The 17,965-nt window shown below is 33.2% G+C and overlaps 1 protein-coding gene across 3 annotated transcripts; it reads left to right on the top strand.

Moving 5' to 3' along the window:
* Positions 1-1,393: 1,393 nt before the first annotated feature.
* Positions 1,394-10,892, top strand: LOC132731800 (uncharacterized). Of its 3 annotated transcripts, none has more exons than XM_060718063.1 (4): positions 1,394-1,495; positions 3,896-4,023; positions 8,508-8,714; positions 10,577-10,892. In XM_060718063.1, exons 2-4 carry the CDS (start codon positions 3,923-3,925, stop codon positions 10,623-10,625), a joined length of 357 nt encoding a protein of 118 aa, XP_060574046.1. In that variant the 5' UTR covers positions 1,394-1,495; positions 3,896-3,922; the 3' UTR covers positions 10,626-10,892. The 3 variants fall into 3 exon arrangements, 2 of the variants coding, with proteins under 2 accessions (XP_060574046.1, XP_060574045.1); XR_009625934.1 differs by lacking the exon at positions 1,394-1,495 and adding an exon at positions 1,554-1,700 and having other exon boundaries at positions 8,423-8,714; XM_060718062.1 differs by lacking the exon at positions 1,394-1,495 and adding an exon at positions 1,555-1,700.
* The last annotated feature ends 7,073 nt before the right edge of the window (positions 10,893-17,965 follow it).

The following is a 17,965-nucleotide window of genomic DNA, read 5'->3' as shown; positions in this document are numbered from 1 at the left end:
TCTTCGATGTTTGAAAATAATTTTAGAAGGATAATTTTATACATATATAAAATTTCACTTAAGTGTGGTAACAAGCCGCCCGGTTAGCTCAATAGATAGAGCTGTGGACTGTGAATCGGGCGACCCGGGTTCGATTTCCGGACGGTGCAGGTCATTTTCGTTGTGATTGATCATGAAATCCTTTCTATGGTCATTCGCACCGTACCTCTGCCCTGGCATGTATTGATGTTTCAGTTCCTTGCGAAAATGAAGGCAACTAGTACTGGTAAACTTCCTGACAGCCTGCCCGAACTGTGCTCTGGTGAATCAATGTGGCTTACTGTCGTGACCCGGAGTGAAAACTACCAACACCACTATCAAGTGTGGTAACAACCTTAATTAAAACATACAGGATCATTAAAGCTATTTATAGATTATATAATAATGATATTTATTTCATAAACAAAATCAATGTATAAGTCGAACACGATAACGTTTACATTAATCGGTCAAACCATTTTGATATAATGGGTTGGGCAAGTTATTCAGTTTATTACTTTTTGCACTTTTACTGCAATTAATAAGAATTAAATTGGTTGTAGACACGTAAATCCGAGTAGCGTAGTGTTTATGACATGTATGAAGAGTTCATGTTAAGAAAATGCTTTTTTTCTTCGAGTTCAAATCTGGAATTGTGCAATATTTTTATGTCTGTATGGTGTTTACTTTAAGAAAACATTTTCATATTCTCTTTCATAAATGATTAATTTAATATTTTGTACAATTTAAAGGTTAAGCAAAATTGAATGTATGAAATTGATTTTTAACAGTTATCAAACAGATTGAAAAGTATTGTAAATTTAAGTCTTCAAAAAATTCTAAATTCAGTTTGCTAATTTTTTTTAACAATTTCGGCTCATTTGTATATTGATACATGTATATTTAAATTTCTTCCTTTGCTTATTTATCACACTAATTACGACTGTGTTAGCCTCTAACTTAACCTGTTAAAGCGATTGTGTGTGTTAAACTAAATGTTCTCAAATAGAATTGTGTGAAATAAATTCACAAGGAACTAAAATCCAGTTCTTTGAAAAATATCTAAAAACAAAAAAGAAAAGAAAAGAAAAAAATGCTTTTTCCAAGAATCGAATCACGGTCTCTTCACTGACGAAGCCGACACTCAACGACTACGCTATTACCTGAACGGTTATAAAATGAGTAATTGTTTAGGTAATTAAAGATTAAGGCGATGAATAGTATGCTTTTATATAAGAATTATCGACACCCCTTTTTGTCAATATTGATGTAAACAGATAATGAAAGGAATAGCGAATTTGTGCTGTAAGTGAGACAAGATCCTGATGTCATTTGTCACTGTAAAACAAATTTTGGTTTAAAGCAAGAATTAATTTTAAAAGCGTGTCGTGTTTGATTGAACACTTTTCTTGCCTGTAACTATGTAGAAATTCAAAAATATAAACCAGTCTTTTCTAGTTCAGTCATTCACTAACAGGTAAGATATTTCTTTTGGAAGCGTATTTAAATCGATATTTATTCATTGATCGATACTACATGTATATTTAAGTCTATATTTAGAGGCGTCTAGCGTACATTTTGGTAACGAGAACTTATCTATATCCTTATATTAGAAGTTTAAACAAGCAGCATATAGTTTCATTTCAAATATGGATATTAAGGAATTATTTGGTACATAAGTTGTAAGTATTACTTAGTGTTTGTTGGCGTCTAAATACCATCTAAAATCTACTTTAAACTGTAACTATCATAATAAAACAAACATTTAACGACTATCTACGGGTAGGTATTAATTTTGTAATGAGTCTTAAATGCATTGTTAATACACATATTAAGATAATAAGACTAAATACACACACATTTTACAAAGCTAACTTTTTATGACATAGAGGATATTGAATGAGTGTAGTTAAATACTAAATTTATTGAACGAGTTGAATAAAATCATATTATGCGAGCCTCTGGCGAGCATAATATTGTTTTATTTAACGAGTTCAATAAATTTAGTATTGAATCTACACGAAAACAATATTCTATTTATCACATATATAAAATAAGAACAGTAAACTGTTAAAATGAGTTATTTTTCAATGACGCGCCTATATAGTGTAACGCTAACATTAGCGCGCTTTAACGCTATGTTTCTATATAGCGCAAATGACGTCACGTCATAGGGAATAATAGGTTGGTGCCGTGGATGGAGAAAGTTTATCTGGCGAGGCGGAGGAATTTATTGGGTGAGCCGAAGGCGAACCCAATAAATTCCGGAGCAGAGCCAGATAAACTTTCTCCATCCACGGCACCAATCTATTATTCTATTTATCCTGTCACCGTTTTTTTAAAGAATTTTATTAGGCAAACTACCTTTATTCACAGTATCGGAAATGTTTCTATATAAACAAAAAAGGCCCGAAGTGTGCATTATTCTACAACAATGCACTTGCCGTTCTTATTATCTCCCTGCGTATTTTCACATTAAGGGCGCCATTTTGTTTGAAAAATGTGATAAATAAATACAATTTTTTGTCGAATTATGTTGTGAAAACTATCTAGAATGAAAGAAAATGGTCTAACTAAGAAAATGAATTCGAACACCAATATCTTTTATTCAGTCGTTAACGCTGTACAGACGTTTAAAGTATTGTTTACGTGACGTCACAATGTTGCGCCAAACAGCACGTGCAAAACAATCAGATCAAGTACGCTATTTTAATGTCGAAAACGAGTTAAGTTTTACATTTATTTCACTTTTAATAATTTTTATTTCGCTTGAAAAATTATAGAGTGAAATAAAATAAACAAACAAAGTTTTATCAACATTTCCAAAATTCGTTATTCTACACACAGAATGTTTAACGACAGTTTTTTATATTTTTTCTTGAAAAGTAGTCCGGCAAACATGCATACCACGTGATCAAGTGCCGTAGATCAGTAAAAATATACGGCACCTCGTTATCGGGCCGAAATTGATACAAGTGACAGGATAAAAAGTGTTATTACACTAGTGTAATATCGTTTTTATTAAATGGCTTTATTACACTCCTGCGCCGCGGTTAATGTGATAAATATTTATACCGTTTTACAAAAAGTTTACGTCACGTATCGATGTTATTTCCATACAGTAGCGAACTAGATTTTAGTAAGTACCATTCGTATTGCTGTATTTATATACATGTATTAATTTAATGGATTATTGTATTCACATTTTTATTGAAATCATCCCCTCGCCGCCTTAAATAGTCAAGACAATATATGTAAGTTTCCGTGGATAAACTTTGTCAAGAACACTCTTGATGATTTGGGACTTTCTGAGTATTTTATAAATCAGAATGTTAGTAATTTGTTAAAGTTCAAAAATGTTGTTAAAACCAAATTAAATGATTTGTTTTTGAATGAATGGTACAACACAGTGAATACATCTCCTAAATGTTTAGTTTATCGTGTGTTTAAAAAGGAATGCAAGTTTGAAGAATATTTAGACGAACTACCTGTTGAGCTGATGAAATATCTTTGCAAATTTAGAACACTATAAATTGAATGAACTAACAGTAAAGATCATGTTAAATTAACAAAATTAGCTTTACTTTGTAAGAAAATCCTATAAGTTGTTAAATGAGATCTTTTTTGGTAACTTGTCATTCTCTAATTTTGTTATTTTCTTTTTTACAATGGTATAATTACAATTGCATATAGCATTATTCATTATAAGTGTTGAAATTGTGTCAATATTGTAATTGTACTTGTAATTGTTTATTACATATGTTTGATGAAGTTTTTGTTGTTTTGTTAGCTGTTTATATTCATATGAAAATTTGTTTTCAATGAATAAAAGAATTAAATTGAATTGAGTATAATCCATGTATTATTTGTAATTCAGAAATTTCGTCACCACTCAAACAGAAAAATGGCTCGGAACCTGATAATGGGTTACTACTACTGTAACCTTGGACACAGTCATAGTTCAGACACGGAGGTCATACAGTGCAATAACATTGAAGAAGAAAAGTAAGGATAAATAAGTGTCATTAATTTACATTTTATTTTGATAATACATATACATCTACTAATTTTAATTACGTAGACACTGCTTATTGTTTATGCTACTCGATCATTTCAAATGTTACCATGTTTTCAAATAAACAAGAGCCACCGCCGGGCGGGGGCAACGCTCAACTTTTTACTTTTTCTAAAAGCAAACATAGAAAGGTTTGAACATATCTTAACGTTTCCTTTTTATAAATTTTGTTGGTCTGTCTTGTCACATGAATAGAAACACGCAATTCTATAAATAGAAACACGCAATTCTATAAATAGAAACACGCAATTCTATAAATAGAAACACGCAATTCTATAAATAGAAACACGCAATTCTAAAAATAGTAACACGCAATTCTAAAAATAGTAACACGCAATTTCTATAAATAGTAACACGCTATTTCTAAAAAAAGAAACACGCAATTCTAAAAATAGAAACACGCAATTCTAAAAATAGTAACACGAAATTCTATATATAGTAACACGCAACTCTATAAATAGTAACACGCAATTCAATAAATAGTAACACGCAATGCTAAAAATAGTAACAAGCAATTCTAAAAATAGTAACACGCAATATTATTAATAGAAACACGCAATTCTATAAATAGTAACACGCAATTCTAAAAATAGTAACATTCAATTCTAAAAATAGTAACACGCAATTCTATAAATAGAAACACGCAATTCTAAAAATAGTAACACGCAATTCTATAAATAGAAACACGCAATTCTAAAAATAGAAACATGCAATTCTATAAATAGAAACACTCAATTCTAAAAATAGTAACACACAATTCTATAAATAGTAACATGCAATTCTAAAAATAGTATCATGCAATTCTAAAAATAGAAACACGCAATTCTATAAATAGTAACATACAATTCTAAAAATAGAAACACGCAATTCTAAAAATAGTAACAAGCAATTTCTATAAATAGTAACACGCTATTTCTAAAAAAAGAAACACGCAATTCTAAAAATAGAAACACCTAATTCTATAACTAGTAACACGCAATTTTAAAAATAGAAACACGCAATTCTCAAAATAGTAACAAGCAATTTCTATAAATAGTAACACGCTATTTCTAAAAAAAGAAACACGCAATTCTAAAAATAGAAACACGCAATTCTATAAATAGAAACAAGCAATTCTATAAATAGAAACAAGCAATTCTATAAATAGAAACATGCAATTCTAAAGATAGTAACACGCAATTCTATAAATAGAAACACGCAATTCTAAAAATAGAAACACGCAATTCTAAAAATAGTAACACGCAATTCTAAAAATAGTAACAAGCAATTTCTATAAATAGTAACACCCAATTTTTAAAAATAGAAAAACGCAATTCTACAAAAAAAACACGCAATTCTATAAATAGTATCTAAATAGTAAATTTTCTTTTTAAAATAACTGAATGTACGCGTGTGGTTGTTCTTTTTGGATTCACATAAATAGTAACACGCAATTCTAAAAATAGTATCATGCAATTCTATAAATAGTAACACGCAATTCTAAAAATAGTATCATGTAATTCTAAAAATAGAAACACGCAATTCTATACATAGTAACACACAATTCTATAAATAGAAACACGCAATTCTAAAAATAGAAACACGCAATTCTAAAAATAGTAACACTCAATTCTATAAATAGAAACACGCAATTCTAAAAATAGAAACATGCAATTCTATAAATAGAAACACTCAATTCTAAAAATAGTAACACACAATTCTATAAATAGTAACATGCAATTCTAAAAATAGTATCATGCAATTCTAAAAATAGAAACACGCAATTCTATAAATAGTAACATACTATTCTAAAAATAGAAACACGCAATTCTAAAAATAGTAACACCTAATTCTATAAAAAGTAACACATAATTTTAAAAATAGAAACACGTAATTCTAAAAATATGAATGCTGGATAGGTAATACATATCCACATATGGATCACAATATGCATTTTGACGATGAGTTCCTTCATTCGTTGCTTAGATCCAAAGAATTGATAAAACAAGGGTTTGTGTGTATGTTTTTCATCACTACAGATCAAGATATTTTGAGTGTTTTTAGCTTATTTTCAGTCATTTTCTTTATTCTCCAGTTGAAGGTTTGACACACTTTAACCCTGGGTAACATTTCTATTAAAAGGCAATACATGATTGGATAACTATAAAGGAACTATATAAGGGTCGTATATCATTTCGAAAAATAACTCAAAATTGTAAAACTTTCTGTTCGATCAATATTGTTCGTATATGGGAGTTAAACAAACATACCGGAAACCAGCATGTTATTTTGGTCACATGCTAACCGCAGAAGGCTTATAGGCCGTCCCGCCAAAATTGAGGCCATTAAGGATATGAGACCACCCACATCAAAAAGTGAACTACAGGTGGTATTAGGCATGGCTAATTATCTCAGTCGTTATGTCTCTGACAATTTATCAAAGATAACCGCTCCTATGATACAGTTATTGCATGATGATACTTTATGAGGCAAAAGTCTCGAAATGATTCCTTTGAAAAAATGAAGAAGTCTTTTGTAAGGACACATGTTTGGCTTATTATAACCCCAACAAACTCTTGACATTGCAAGTAGATTCTTCATATATATGTTTAGGTGCAGTTATCGTCCAAGAAAAACGTCTCAGAGCATTTGCGTCTCATACAGAGAAATATGGCCCGGGTCACATTTCAAAAGAACTATTATCTATTGTCTTTGGATTTACGAAATTTCATCAGTACTGCTATGGCCGTGATGTCATTGTACAAAATGACCATCTCCTATACATGGCTTACTGTAAAAGTCTATGCATTCAATAACTGCTAGGTTGCAGCGTTTAGTCTTGAAATTAACTCCATATATGTTTCAGTTTCGTCACATGTCCGGTAAAAAATTCCATATGGAATATAGAAAACTTGAGGAAATCAGGTTACACACAAAACAAGATGAACAATTATGTACATTACAACAAACAATAAAGTTTGGTTGGCCTAAGTACAAAAAAAGGCTTGTCATCAGTTAATTGCTGCCTTTTGGAACTATATAGATGAGTTATCTGAGGTTAATGGTTTAATTTAATTAATAAAAGGAGGAAAAAAATCGTTACGCCCAGGTCACTTAGGTCTGAAATGTTTTAAAGGTGCTGCATTCCAGTCATCTTGGTGCCAAACATGTCTTAGTAGTGCAAGGTCAATAATGTTTTGGTCGGGAATTTCGAATGATATAACTGAAATGGTAAAACAATTTCAGATTTGTCTGGAATATAGGTCATCGCAACAGAAGGGGCTATCTGCAGGGTGTGACTTGTTCTCACTTAATGAGAAAAATTTCATGGTCATGTCCGAATTTCCATAGTTCGTGAACTTTCGAACATAAAGATTTCAATTGCTATTTCCCACATGGAAGATGTCACATTGGGACATATGTGAGAAAATAGTCACTGATGGGGGTTCATGTTTTTTCTAGTCAAGAATTCAAGAGGAGTTTTCAAAGTCATGGGATTTTTACTTGTAAAATGTAGTCCATATCATAACCAAACAATTGGTTTGGCTGAAGCGATGGTTAAAGTTGCCAAACGTATATTTAAAAAGGCAAAAGATGATAATTCTGATCCAAGAATATGTTTTTTAGAATATCGTTCCGCTCCCAATCACGACAACTCCGTTCTATCTTGCCTAACCTTGTATCACGAGTACCACCCCCTGATGTAGGCAGGAAATAAAGTCTCCCGTAAACGTTGGCATTTCAGCTAGAATTCAACCTCTAGGAGGTCCTGGAGTCCCGCTTTTGTAAAAAAAAATCACAGCGATAGGTCAACAGAAAACGGACAACAATATCGCAGAAATCGTAAAGATTTGTTAAAATCTAAAACACCACCTTTATTGACACATGGGGCTTTGAATATGGAACGTCAGTAAATGACGACATGATAAACGCAGGGTCAGAGCGTACCGATAGCAATAAACAGCCTGTGATGCACGTGCTGTAACAGACTTGTTAATAGACGGTGATATATTCCAATAAAGAAATTTATTGTATAATTCATGTGTAGTAGTCTACTAGATGTTGTAAATGAAAATTTATTAATTATATGTTACTATAATCCTCATGTGATATAAAGTTTCTCTTCTCTGAATTTATTTTAGCTATATTAGAAAAAATTATGTGATTTAAATAACCTCAAACACTTATGATACAATTATATTTAAATATTACATTAATTTTGTAAGGATTGAAGTTGTAGCATGATGAGTTAAACTGTAACATGATTTTAGGTTGATGAGTTAAACTGTAATATGAGACTTAAATTGCGTACAGCTCCTTTATACGACACATGTCGTTTATATATTATAGTCTGGAATAATAAACGTAGTTAGACGACATATACTTATGTCGTTCATAAACCCATGACGTAACAATCTTGACATTCCTTTCAAAGAAAAAAACGTGAACATAAATTAGAAGAACAAAGTTTGGAGCATAAGAAACAAGAGCAGGTGAACGAAGCGAAACGAATAGAGCTGGAGGAGAAAAGACTGAAGATAGAAATTGAAAAGATTGAACAAGAGAAACAGAGAGAACGAATGAGACATGAGGAGAATATGGCAAAACTAGAGGTGGAGAAAATGAAAGCAGAAAACCAAAAGTAAGATAATCTAACAGTTTCATGAGAAAAGTATAATGAATGTTAAAAGATTATTGTTAAGTCGTTAAGATCTAACTACATAACACTACGGTAAGATTTAACTAGATAAAACAATGGTATGAGGTAAAATTTAAATAGATATAATTATGGTTATGTTTAACTAGATAAAACTACGGTCATTGTATCATAGTTTGGGGACATTTCTGTTGCATACATTGTATACATGCACAGTGCAGGTGTTAGTTACCCGCACTCCAGAGCATGCCCATTGATTGGTTCATTTTGTCCGGGATTTTTGTGACGGCAGAGAAACGGATAGCGATGGAAATATCATATTCAGATGCTCGTTCATTGGTTACTTTTTGTGGGGTTTTATAATGCGGTATCAGGGAACGTGTTTTTATGTTTGACTATGATACAAAAGAGAAAGAACATCAAAACATTCGGCAATCTGATTTATACTCGGGGGCTTAAATCAGATAGCCTCGTGTTTCGATGCTCTTTCTTGTACTAAAACTATGGTAAGATCGATAAAACTAGTGTAAGATTTATCTAGATAAAACTATAGTAAGATTTAACTAGATAAAACTAAGGTAAGATTTATCTAGATAAAAGTACATAAACAAGTAACTAGATAAAACTAGGATGATATTTAACTAGATAAACCAATGGTAAGATGTTACTAGATAAAACTACGGTAAGGTAAAACTAGATAAAACTACGATATTGTTTATATAGATAAAACTACGATAAGCCTAAGGTAAGATTTAACTAGGTAAAACTACGTAAAACTAGAGATATACCAATGGTAAGATTTAACTAGATAAAACTACTGTAAGAGATAAAACTACCGTAACGGTAAGATTTAAACTGCGATATTATTTAACTAGAGTAAACTATGATGAGATAGAACTACGGTTAAATTTAAATAGGTACATGTATAAAGAATGTTATATCTAACAAGATGAAATTACAGTATGTATAAGATTGAAGGTGTGGGGTTTAGTCCACTCTATTGATTTCAGGTGTGGGGTTTTGTTCACTCTATAATTTTTTGAGGTGTGGGGTTTTGACGTGTAGCGTTTTGTCCTACATTCGTGCGACAAATACCAGACGGACAGTAAATCTCGTTAAGATTTCTGCTATAAAATTATATTAATCAGCAGCTTTTTAATTGGTCATATGTCACTGGGTCATAAAAAGTTATTATAGTATGTTACCTTAACTTGTGACCCCCTTTGGTGCGATATTTGTGTATTATGCAATAATTTAGCGTGAAACGTAGGGATCTGAGAGAGATGACACTTCGTTTGATGCTGGTCGGACTAACTTTGAATCGGCATAACATTTTTAATAATCAAGCAATTAATTTACATGCGGAAAGGGAATTCATTTGTGGAGGGAACAGTGCCAGGAATTTTTGTTTGCTCAATAAGCGATTTAATTATCTTTAATTACGTAATAAGTATGGTAAAAAAAGTCGCATAAAATGTTTGACGTTACGTAATATTTTTTTTTAGAAAAGATGGTTAAAAAAATCTGTGACAGGGTTCCCCAGATATTGTAATGATGTTTATATTCCAAAAGTTTGTTGACAAACAAATCAAAACATGACTTTGATATGACGATTTAAAATTACAGAGTTTGTGTTCAAAATCAATTATTTACAAAGGCATTTTATTTTAATATGTTATTTTTTTATGAAGATCAAAGACATTTAATGCATAAAATTAAAAAAATAACAATAATCACTCAAATAAGTTGGTTTAAATAACATTTATGGTAGTTCCACGAAAAAGTTTCTGTTGTCGCCTTAAGTGAAGTGAACTATACATGTATATATAATTTTCATTCTATTTCAGGAACGAATCAAAGAATCCGCCTAAATCTAAAATATGTGTACTATCCTAGCCATGAAAGAACTTCATTTACCACCAGGAACATGTTTATATGTTATGGAACATTGTTAGTGTTAACTTACGTTTATTTGCTAATCAAGGTGATTCCATTACTTTCCATTCATAACGTGAGCTGAGTTTCTTTATGTGAGCGTCATTGGAGCGAAGTCTAAATTCCATTTTCTAAATACTAGTAGTGTGTGAAATAACGTTTGTTTCTCATTTGTCATTCTGTTATATTTAATGATTATCAAGTATTAAAATTGTTATTAATTTTTTATGCATTTGTGATTGTTCATTACATATATTTGATACTTTTTATTTTCATTTGAAAATGTTCATGTTACGTAACACCTCAAAAGAATCTTTTGCAAGATTTTGCCACCAATGCACTGTGGACATTGGAACCTCCCATTTCAAGGAAAGCTTCGTTCGTCCCTTAGTTAAAGAAACTAATCTGAGCGAAACAAGAATGTGCAATACATTCAATTTAAATGGGTTACAAGAAAGTGTTTAAGTGGCTGTGAGGGAGGTGAAATGGGAAAGTAGACAAGAAAGTGTTTAATTGGCTGTGGGAAAGTAGACAAGAAAGTGTTTAATTGGCTGTGTGGGAGGTGAAATGGGAAAGTAGACAAGAAAGTGTTGAATTGGCTGTGGGAAAGTAGACAAGAAAGTGTTTAAGTGGCTGTGAGGGAGGTGAAATGGGAAGTAGACAAGAAAGTGTTTAATTGGTTGTGTGGGAGGTGAAATGGGAAATTAGACAAGAAAGTGTTGAATTGGCTGTGGGAAAGTAGACAAGAAAGTGTTTAAGGGGCTGTGAGGGAGGTGAAATGGGGAAAGTAGACAAGAAAGTGTTTAATTGGCTGTGTGGGAGGTGAAATAGGAAACCAATAGACAAGAAAGTGTTTAAGTGGCTGTGAGGGAGGTGAAATGGGAATAAAGCAGTCAAGGAAGTGTTTAAGTGGCGGAGAGTGAAATGGGAAACCAGTAGACAAGAAAGTGTTTAAATGGCTTGAGCATGCGCGAACAACGTAAGATGATAATGTTTAAAATAAAAGAGAACTATTTTATCATAACATATTGGAAATTAACTGGTTTGTTGTCTAAATTTAGTTTGCTTCTATTCTACTTTTATTCTCATGTTTACTACACAAAAAGTGTCCTGCCGCAAGAATAAATCATGGAAGAAATGTAATATAACATATTTACTTAAATAAATAAAAAGAACATCAAAGCTCATGCATTCAGCTTGTCGTACTTTTGGCACAATACCTACGTTCTTGTCACACCCCTGTATCACTGATATACAAGATGAAAAATTCGTTGAGTTGTTATCCCCCATCGAATGATTGAAATCATTTGAATGAAGCTTCTTAGTACTGTTTCCCTCAGAGAATAAATATTATATTCAAATGTAGAGTTTATGTTCCTCTTTAATGATCTTTTAATGTTGATACATAAAATACATTTAGATTTATTGGCCCGAAAAATATGTATACAGAGTTATAAGCTATATCTCCTCAATCGTTCCAAGTTAAGTCGTTACCGAACAACATCCACTCCCGGATAAAAACCGCTATAGAAACTAATTCTTCATTCTGCAGGAGCGTTACATTCCGTTTTCATTAAAATTTATCAAAATAAATCTTATTTTCGTAGACCCGATCTTATTTTTGTTTTACACGGCAATTTGAGCTATTTTCGTATGATAGTATTTTCGGCAAAAAATTCACATTTTTAAATACTTTTTTTTGGTTCTGTAATTTTATTTGCTGTAAAATCATTTAATGAATGCATAAATATATAATTTACATTAATTATTTCAACAGATAAATGCACTTTTTCAAAAATAAATCTTATTTTCGTAGCCGCAATCTTATTTTCGCGAAAATTGCTTATTTTCTGTATCCATCTATACCGCATTTTTTACGGGCGATAAAATAGTCGTAGTTAATGTGTGTGTCATACATTGACAGTACTTTGACCGGTCCACCATGAATGCTGCTCGGAGACGGAGACTTCTGCAGCAGGTTGCTCTCATTGAAATGGAAAAAGAAGACCTTCTGTTTGCCAATTATTATTTGAACAGAAGGGCACTGCGACCTGGTAGAAATAGAAGATACTGGGTCAAGCCCTGGATATACAGAAGGGAGCAGCTCGGCCAGTATGACACATTGATGAGGGAGCTGAGAGAAGAAGATCCAGAAGCTTTCACCAACTACATTAGGCTATCCATGGAACTATACGATGAAGTCCTGGCTAGGATCACACCCCGCATCACCAAACAAGATACCTGGTGGAGGCAAGCCCTTGATCCAGGACTGAAGTTTGGCTGTACCATGAGGCATCTGGCATCCGGCGACAGTTACAGCAGCATAAAGTGGGACTTCAGGGTTCCCAGTAACACCATGTCAATGTTTGTCCCTGAAGCCTGCCAAGCCGCCATCATTGATGAGTACGCTGCAGAGGTAATCGCCTGTCCCACTACCCCAGCGGAGTGGAAGGAAATCGCAAATGAATTTCTGGAACTTCCCACATGTTTGCGGTGCATTGGACGGAAAGCACGTTGCAATTGCCCACCAAACACCAATCTACCTACCATAACTACGAGGGCTTCTTCTCCATAGTCCTGATGGCCCTCGTAGATGCGGACTATAACGGATGTCTTCCGTCAGAGTCGGTTCATTGTCTTGTCACTGTCTGATCTCTGTCGGATCGCATTCGGGAGAATCGGTACGCTGTCGGGACAGATTCGGTCGTTTTTTACCATGACAAAGATACAAATCGGATAAGAATCGGATTGAGAACGGGATAATCGGGACGAATTCTGCTGGAAACGGCTGGATCGGGACGCCTTCTGAACAATATCTGATTGAGGTCGTGATTAAATAAATGTCTTTACAACTTTTAAAAAAAGTTTGAATTTCCAGCCACGAATCACAGGATTTTGATTAGACTTTTGACACATTTAAATCGGGAATGGTCCTATCAAGGACGGCAGTAAAAATCCTGAATGTGTGACTTAGGCTTACAACAAGAGCCGCTATTAATTTTTTTCAACCTTTTAAATAAATAACTATTACTTTTTTTGTTACCAATGGAAAATGTCAGTGCTATTATTTTTATAAATACAGTATGAGAGTGTTTTTCAGCTAAGTAACGGTCTAGCGTCAAAAACATGGAAAAGAAAGCCAAAAAAACAACAACAACAATTAACACATTTTACTGGCGATGAAATGAACATTTTTAAAATAAGAACTATTAAATAAATTTTTCAACAGTCTAAATGAATGATTATAACATTATATTTGTAAGCACTGTAAAATATTTCGGCTATGTTACTGCCTAGCGTCAAAAACTGCCTAGCGTCAAAAACGTAGAAAAGCAAAAAAAAAAATTAAAAAAAATAAATAAACAAACACATTTTACTTGCGATAAAATAGATATATTTAAAAAAGTGCTGCTAAATACATTTTTCAACCGTTTAAATGAATAACTATTACATAAATTTTATTACCTTTGTAAAATGTCAGTTATTTTTTGTAATAAATACAGTATGAAAAACTTGTGTTTTTTCGGCTATGTAACAGTCAGCGTTAAAAACATGGGAAAGCCGAAAACCACATTGGACGCGCGATAAGAAAGGTATATGAATAAAAATACCCATAAAATTAGACTTTTCAATCGTTTAAATAATTAACTTTTACTTTTTATTTGTTTATAATAAAAAATAATCTAGCAGTCGTTTTATATTTATATGCTATATGAACTTGCGTAGTTTCAATAGAGTAAAGAACATAATTATGAGCCGCGTCACGACAAAACCAACATAGTCGGTTTGCGACCAGCACGGATCCAGACCAGCCTGCGCATCCGCGCAGTCTGATCAGGATCCATGCTGTCCGCTATCAGTTTCTGTACTTGAAATAGGGTTTGTAAGCGAACAGCATGGTTAAAATCAGTAGGTTAAAATCAACATGGCCTTGATGATAAAAATGGATTATATTATCAAGCAATGTATACTTCAGTACTTTCAGTGCTTTGATTTTACCTGGGACTTAGAATTTGAAGTCCCAGATTTTATCAAAGTATGGTTGAATTTCAGTTTTTATACTAAAAAATTATACAAAAATACAAAAACGTCGATCCTGTTTCAGGCTCATGCCATAAATACATCTTTGTTTTTTATAGAAAATACTAATATATGACGGATTTGATCGACATATAAAGCATATTTCTGTTACAAAATATTTTCCGCCTAAGATCATAAAATCTTTCATTATACAAAATAAAGTGAGTGGTCTAAAATCTTTAGTCATAATGAAATTAGAAAAACGAATTTGGAAATGTATAGACAGATAATTTCTCCCTGAAATAACCTCATTTCATATACATACATTTGTTTAACCTAAAAAACATAAATCCCGATTATTCCTAGATAAAGAAATACTAAGTTACAGCGTCTGACCCCCGTACAAACATGTGCCTGTGTTTAGATGTAACATACTTTACACGCAAAATATAAACCATTCAAGTCATAACAGAAAATAAGTTTCAAAATGGGCATAACTCTGTCAATAATAGATCGATTGCTTGATATTTTGCGATGCACGTCGTCCCACTATTGAAAGATAATGCCAATCAAAAAGTGGTGCAGAAATCTGACAACACTGGTCGGTTCTATGCGCAAACTATGCCAGGCAGCACTCCTTGCTCAAGGTGGCCATACACTATACGTTATTGTGTGATTTTGTGTACAATCCCTTAAAGACCAACGCAGCATAATTTATGCAACATTTATACATGCAAGCTAGGAATAATACATGTCAAATATCAAAGCTATGGGCTTTATAATTTCACATAAGAAGACATGATTTATGTCAATTTTGTAAAGTATCACAAAGCGATGCTATATGCCAAATAACTAAGCTCATGGCACAAGAAATTTTAAATGTATTTTCCTATACAGGTCTATATAAAATAAGGTACTCTAGGGGCAGAACCAGTTTTGACCCAAGGGTCATGATTCATATATATTTTATTGAGGAGCTCAAGGTGATGTTAAATACCAAATATCTAAGCTCTGGGTATAGAACTTTCTAAGAAAAAACTTTTAAGACATTTCATTTATTCAGATCTATGTAAATAAGTGAACCCTGTTACCGAGCCATTTTGTGTCGCCTACTACATAAACAACTACTGATGCAATTTCATCAAAACTATACAGGAATGATCAGTGCCAAGACTAGTTGTGCATATATAAGGCATTTTCCGATTCAATGATTTTGTCAGAGTTATGGTCCTTTGAAGAATTTTTTTGTTTGTCCGGACTACTTCTCTTTTGCCATTTCAATGGAGCTTAACAGGATTGATTACTTGCACATATTACACTGGTTTTCCGGTTGAGTTATTTTTGACTGAGTTATGGTCCTTGAAAAACTAGAACTGCCACTGTCATGGCGTGAATATCCCCGCATAGCACTTTGTCAGAATCAACAGTGGTCATTTAAAGCTCAAGGACAACCTCCCTGTAGTAAGCCAGTGCATTGCTAAGTTATGCATTCTGTTTTAGTGGCAAAGATCACAGTGACATTTACCTTTGACCTACTGACCTCAATACTGAAACTGCAGCTTTGCCTAGGGGTGTTTTATGATGAATATATGAGAACAAAATTGTATTCTTCAAATGTGAAAATGTCAAAATCAATACACTGTGGACAGGCATTCTTAAGCATTTGAGCAGACAAGCGTATTGTAGTAAAAGCCCCCTGTGACCGTGACTTTTGACACAGTGATCTCAAAAGCAATTGGGGTCATCTAATGGTTATAACCAACCTCAATACCAAATATGAATACTGTTGACCAAAGCAATCTTAAGCAATTGAGCAGACAAGCTTTTTTAACTAAAGGCCCTTTGACCTTTAACTTAGACCCAGTGACTTCAAAATCAATTAGGGTCACCTAATGGTCATAATCAACCTGCATGCCAAATATAAAGACTGGGTGTGTCAAAGGATTGTTAAGTTAATGGGCGGACAAACCTTTTGAAGGCTATGCCCCTGTGACCTTGACCTTTGATTCAGTAACCTCAAAATCGACAGGGATCATATAATAGTCATGACTAACCTCCATGCTAAAAAATGAAGACTGTGGGTCAAAAGATTCTGAAATTATAAGCTTGTTTAGTCAAGGCCCTTCTGACCTTTGACCTCAATACAAAAGGGGTCATATACTAGTCATTACCAACCTCTATACCAAATATGAAGATTGTTTACCAAAGCATTCTAAAGAAATTGGACGAACAAGCTTTTTGAAGTCAAGGCCCCTGTGGCCTTTGACCCAGTGACCTCTAAAGCAATAGGGGTCATCTAATGGTCATGACAAACGTCCATGCCAAATATGAAGACTGTGGGTCAAAGGAATCAAGTTATTGGGTGGACAATTTTTTTTAGTCAAGGCCCCTATGACTTTACGCTTGACCCAGTGACCTCAGAATCAATGAGTCATCTAATAATTATGACTAAACTCCAAGCCAAATATGAAGACTATGGGTCAAAGGAATCAAGTTATTGGGTGGACAAGCTTTTTGTTTAGGCAAGGCCCCTGTGACCTTAACCTTTGACCCAGTGACCTCAAAATCAATATGAGTCATCTAATAATTATGACTAAACTCCATGCCAAATATGAAGACTATGGGTCAAAGGAATCAAGTTATTGGGCAGACAATCTTTTTTTAGTCAATGCCCCTGTGACCTTGACCTTCCTCAAAATCTATAGGAGTCATCTTCTAATCATGACCAATCTCAATACCGAATATGAAGACAAAGGATTCTCAAGTTATTGGGCAGATAAGGAAAAACCGACAGACAAGCTGATTCTAGTATACCTCCCCCCCCCCCTTACAACCTTGTTGTGCGGGGTATAAAATAAGGCATTTTGGCCTGGTAATGATTTCTTTGTTGCCAGCTACACAGTAGCTGATACATGCTACAAAGTCATAACTTACAGGGATCACTTTGTGGTCTGTCTGTCCGTCTGTCACAAAACTTGTCCAGACTACTTCTCAAAAACTACTAGCACAAATTCATCCAAACTTCACAGGAATTAGAATTACCAAGTCTGTTTTGCATATCGTCGGCATTTTCAAGTTCAATAATTTTTGTCAGGGTTATGGCCCTTTAATGATCTTTTACTTTTTAAAGTTTTGTACGGACTACTAGCTAATCTTATGCTACTGATGCAATTTGAGTGAAAATTAACAGTATTGATTGGTATCTAAAGTTCTTGTGCATAATACATAGGTTTTTCGGTTGAAATGTTTTTGGCTGAGTTATGCCCCTTTTATAAACAAGA

The sequence above is a fragment of the Ruditapes philippinarum genome, unplaced genomic scaffold (assembly GCF_026571515.1).
Source record: "Ruditapes philippinarum isolate M1 unplaced genomic scaffold, ASM2657151v2 ctg63_1_1_1_1, whole genome shotgun sequence".
In the NCBI taxonomy this organism is placed as follows: Eukaryota; Metazoa; Mollusca; class Bivalvia; order Venerida; family Veneridae; genus Ruditapes; species Ruditapes philippinarum.
The sequence above is the reverse complement of the archived record's forward strand: the minus strand, read 5'-3'. Positions and strand labels throughout refer to the sequence as shown.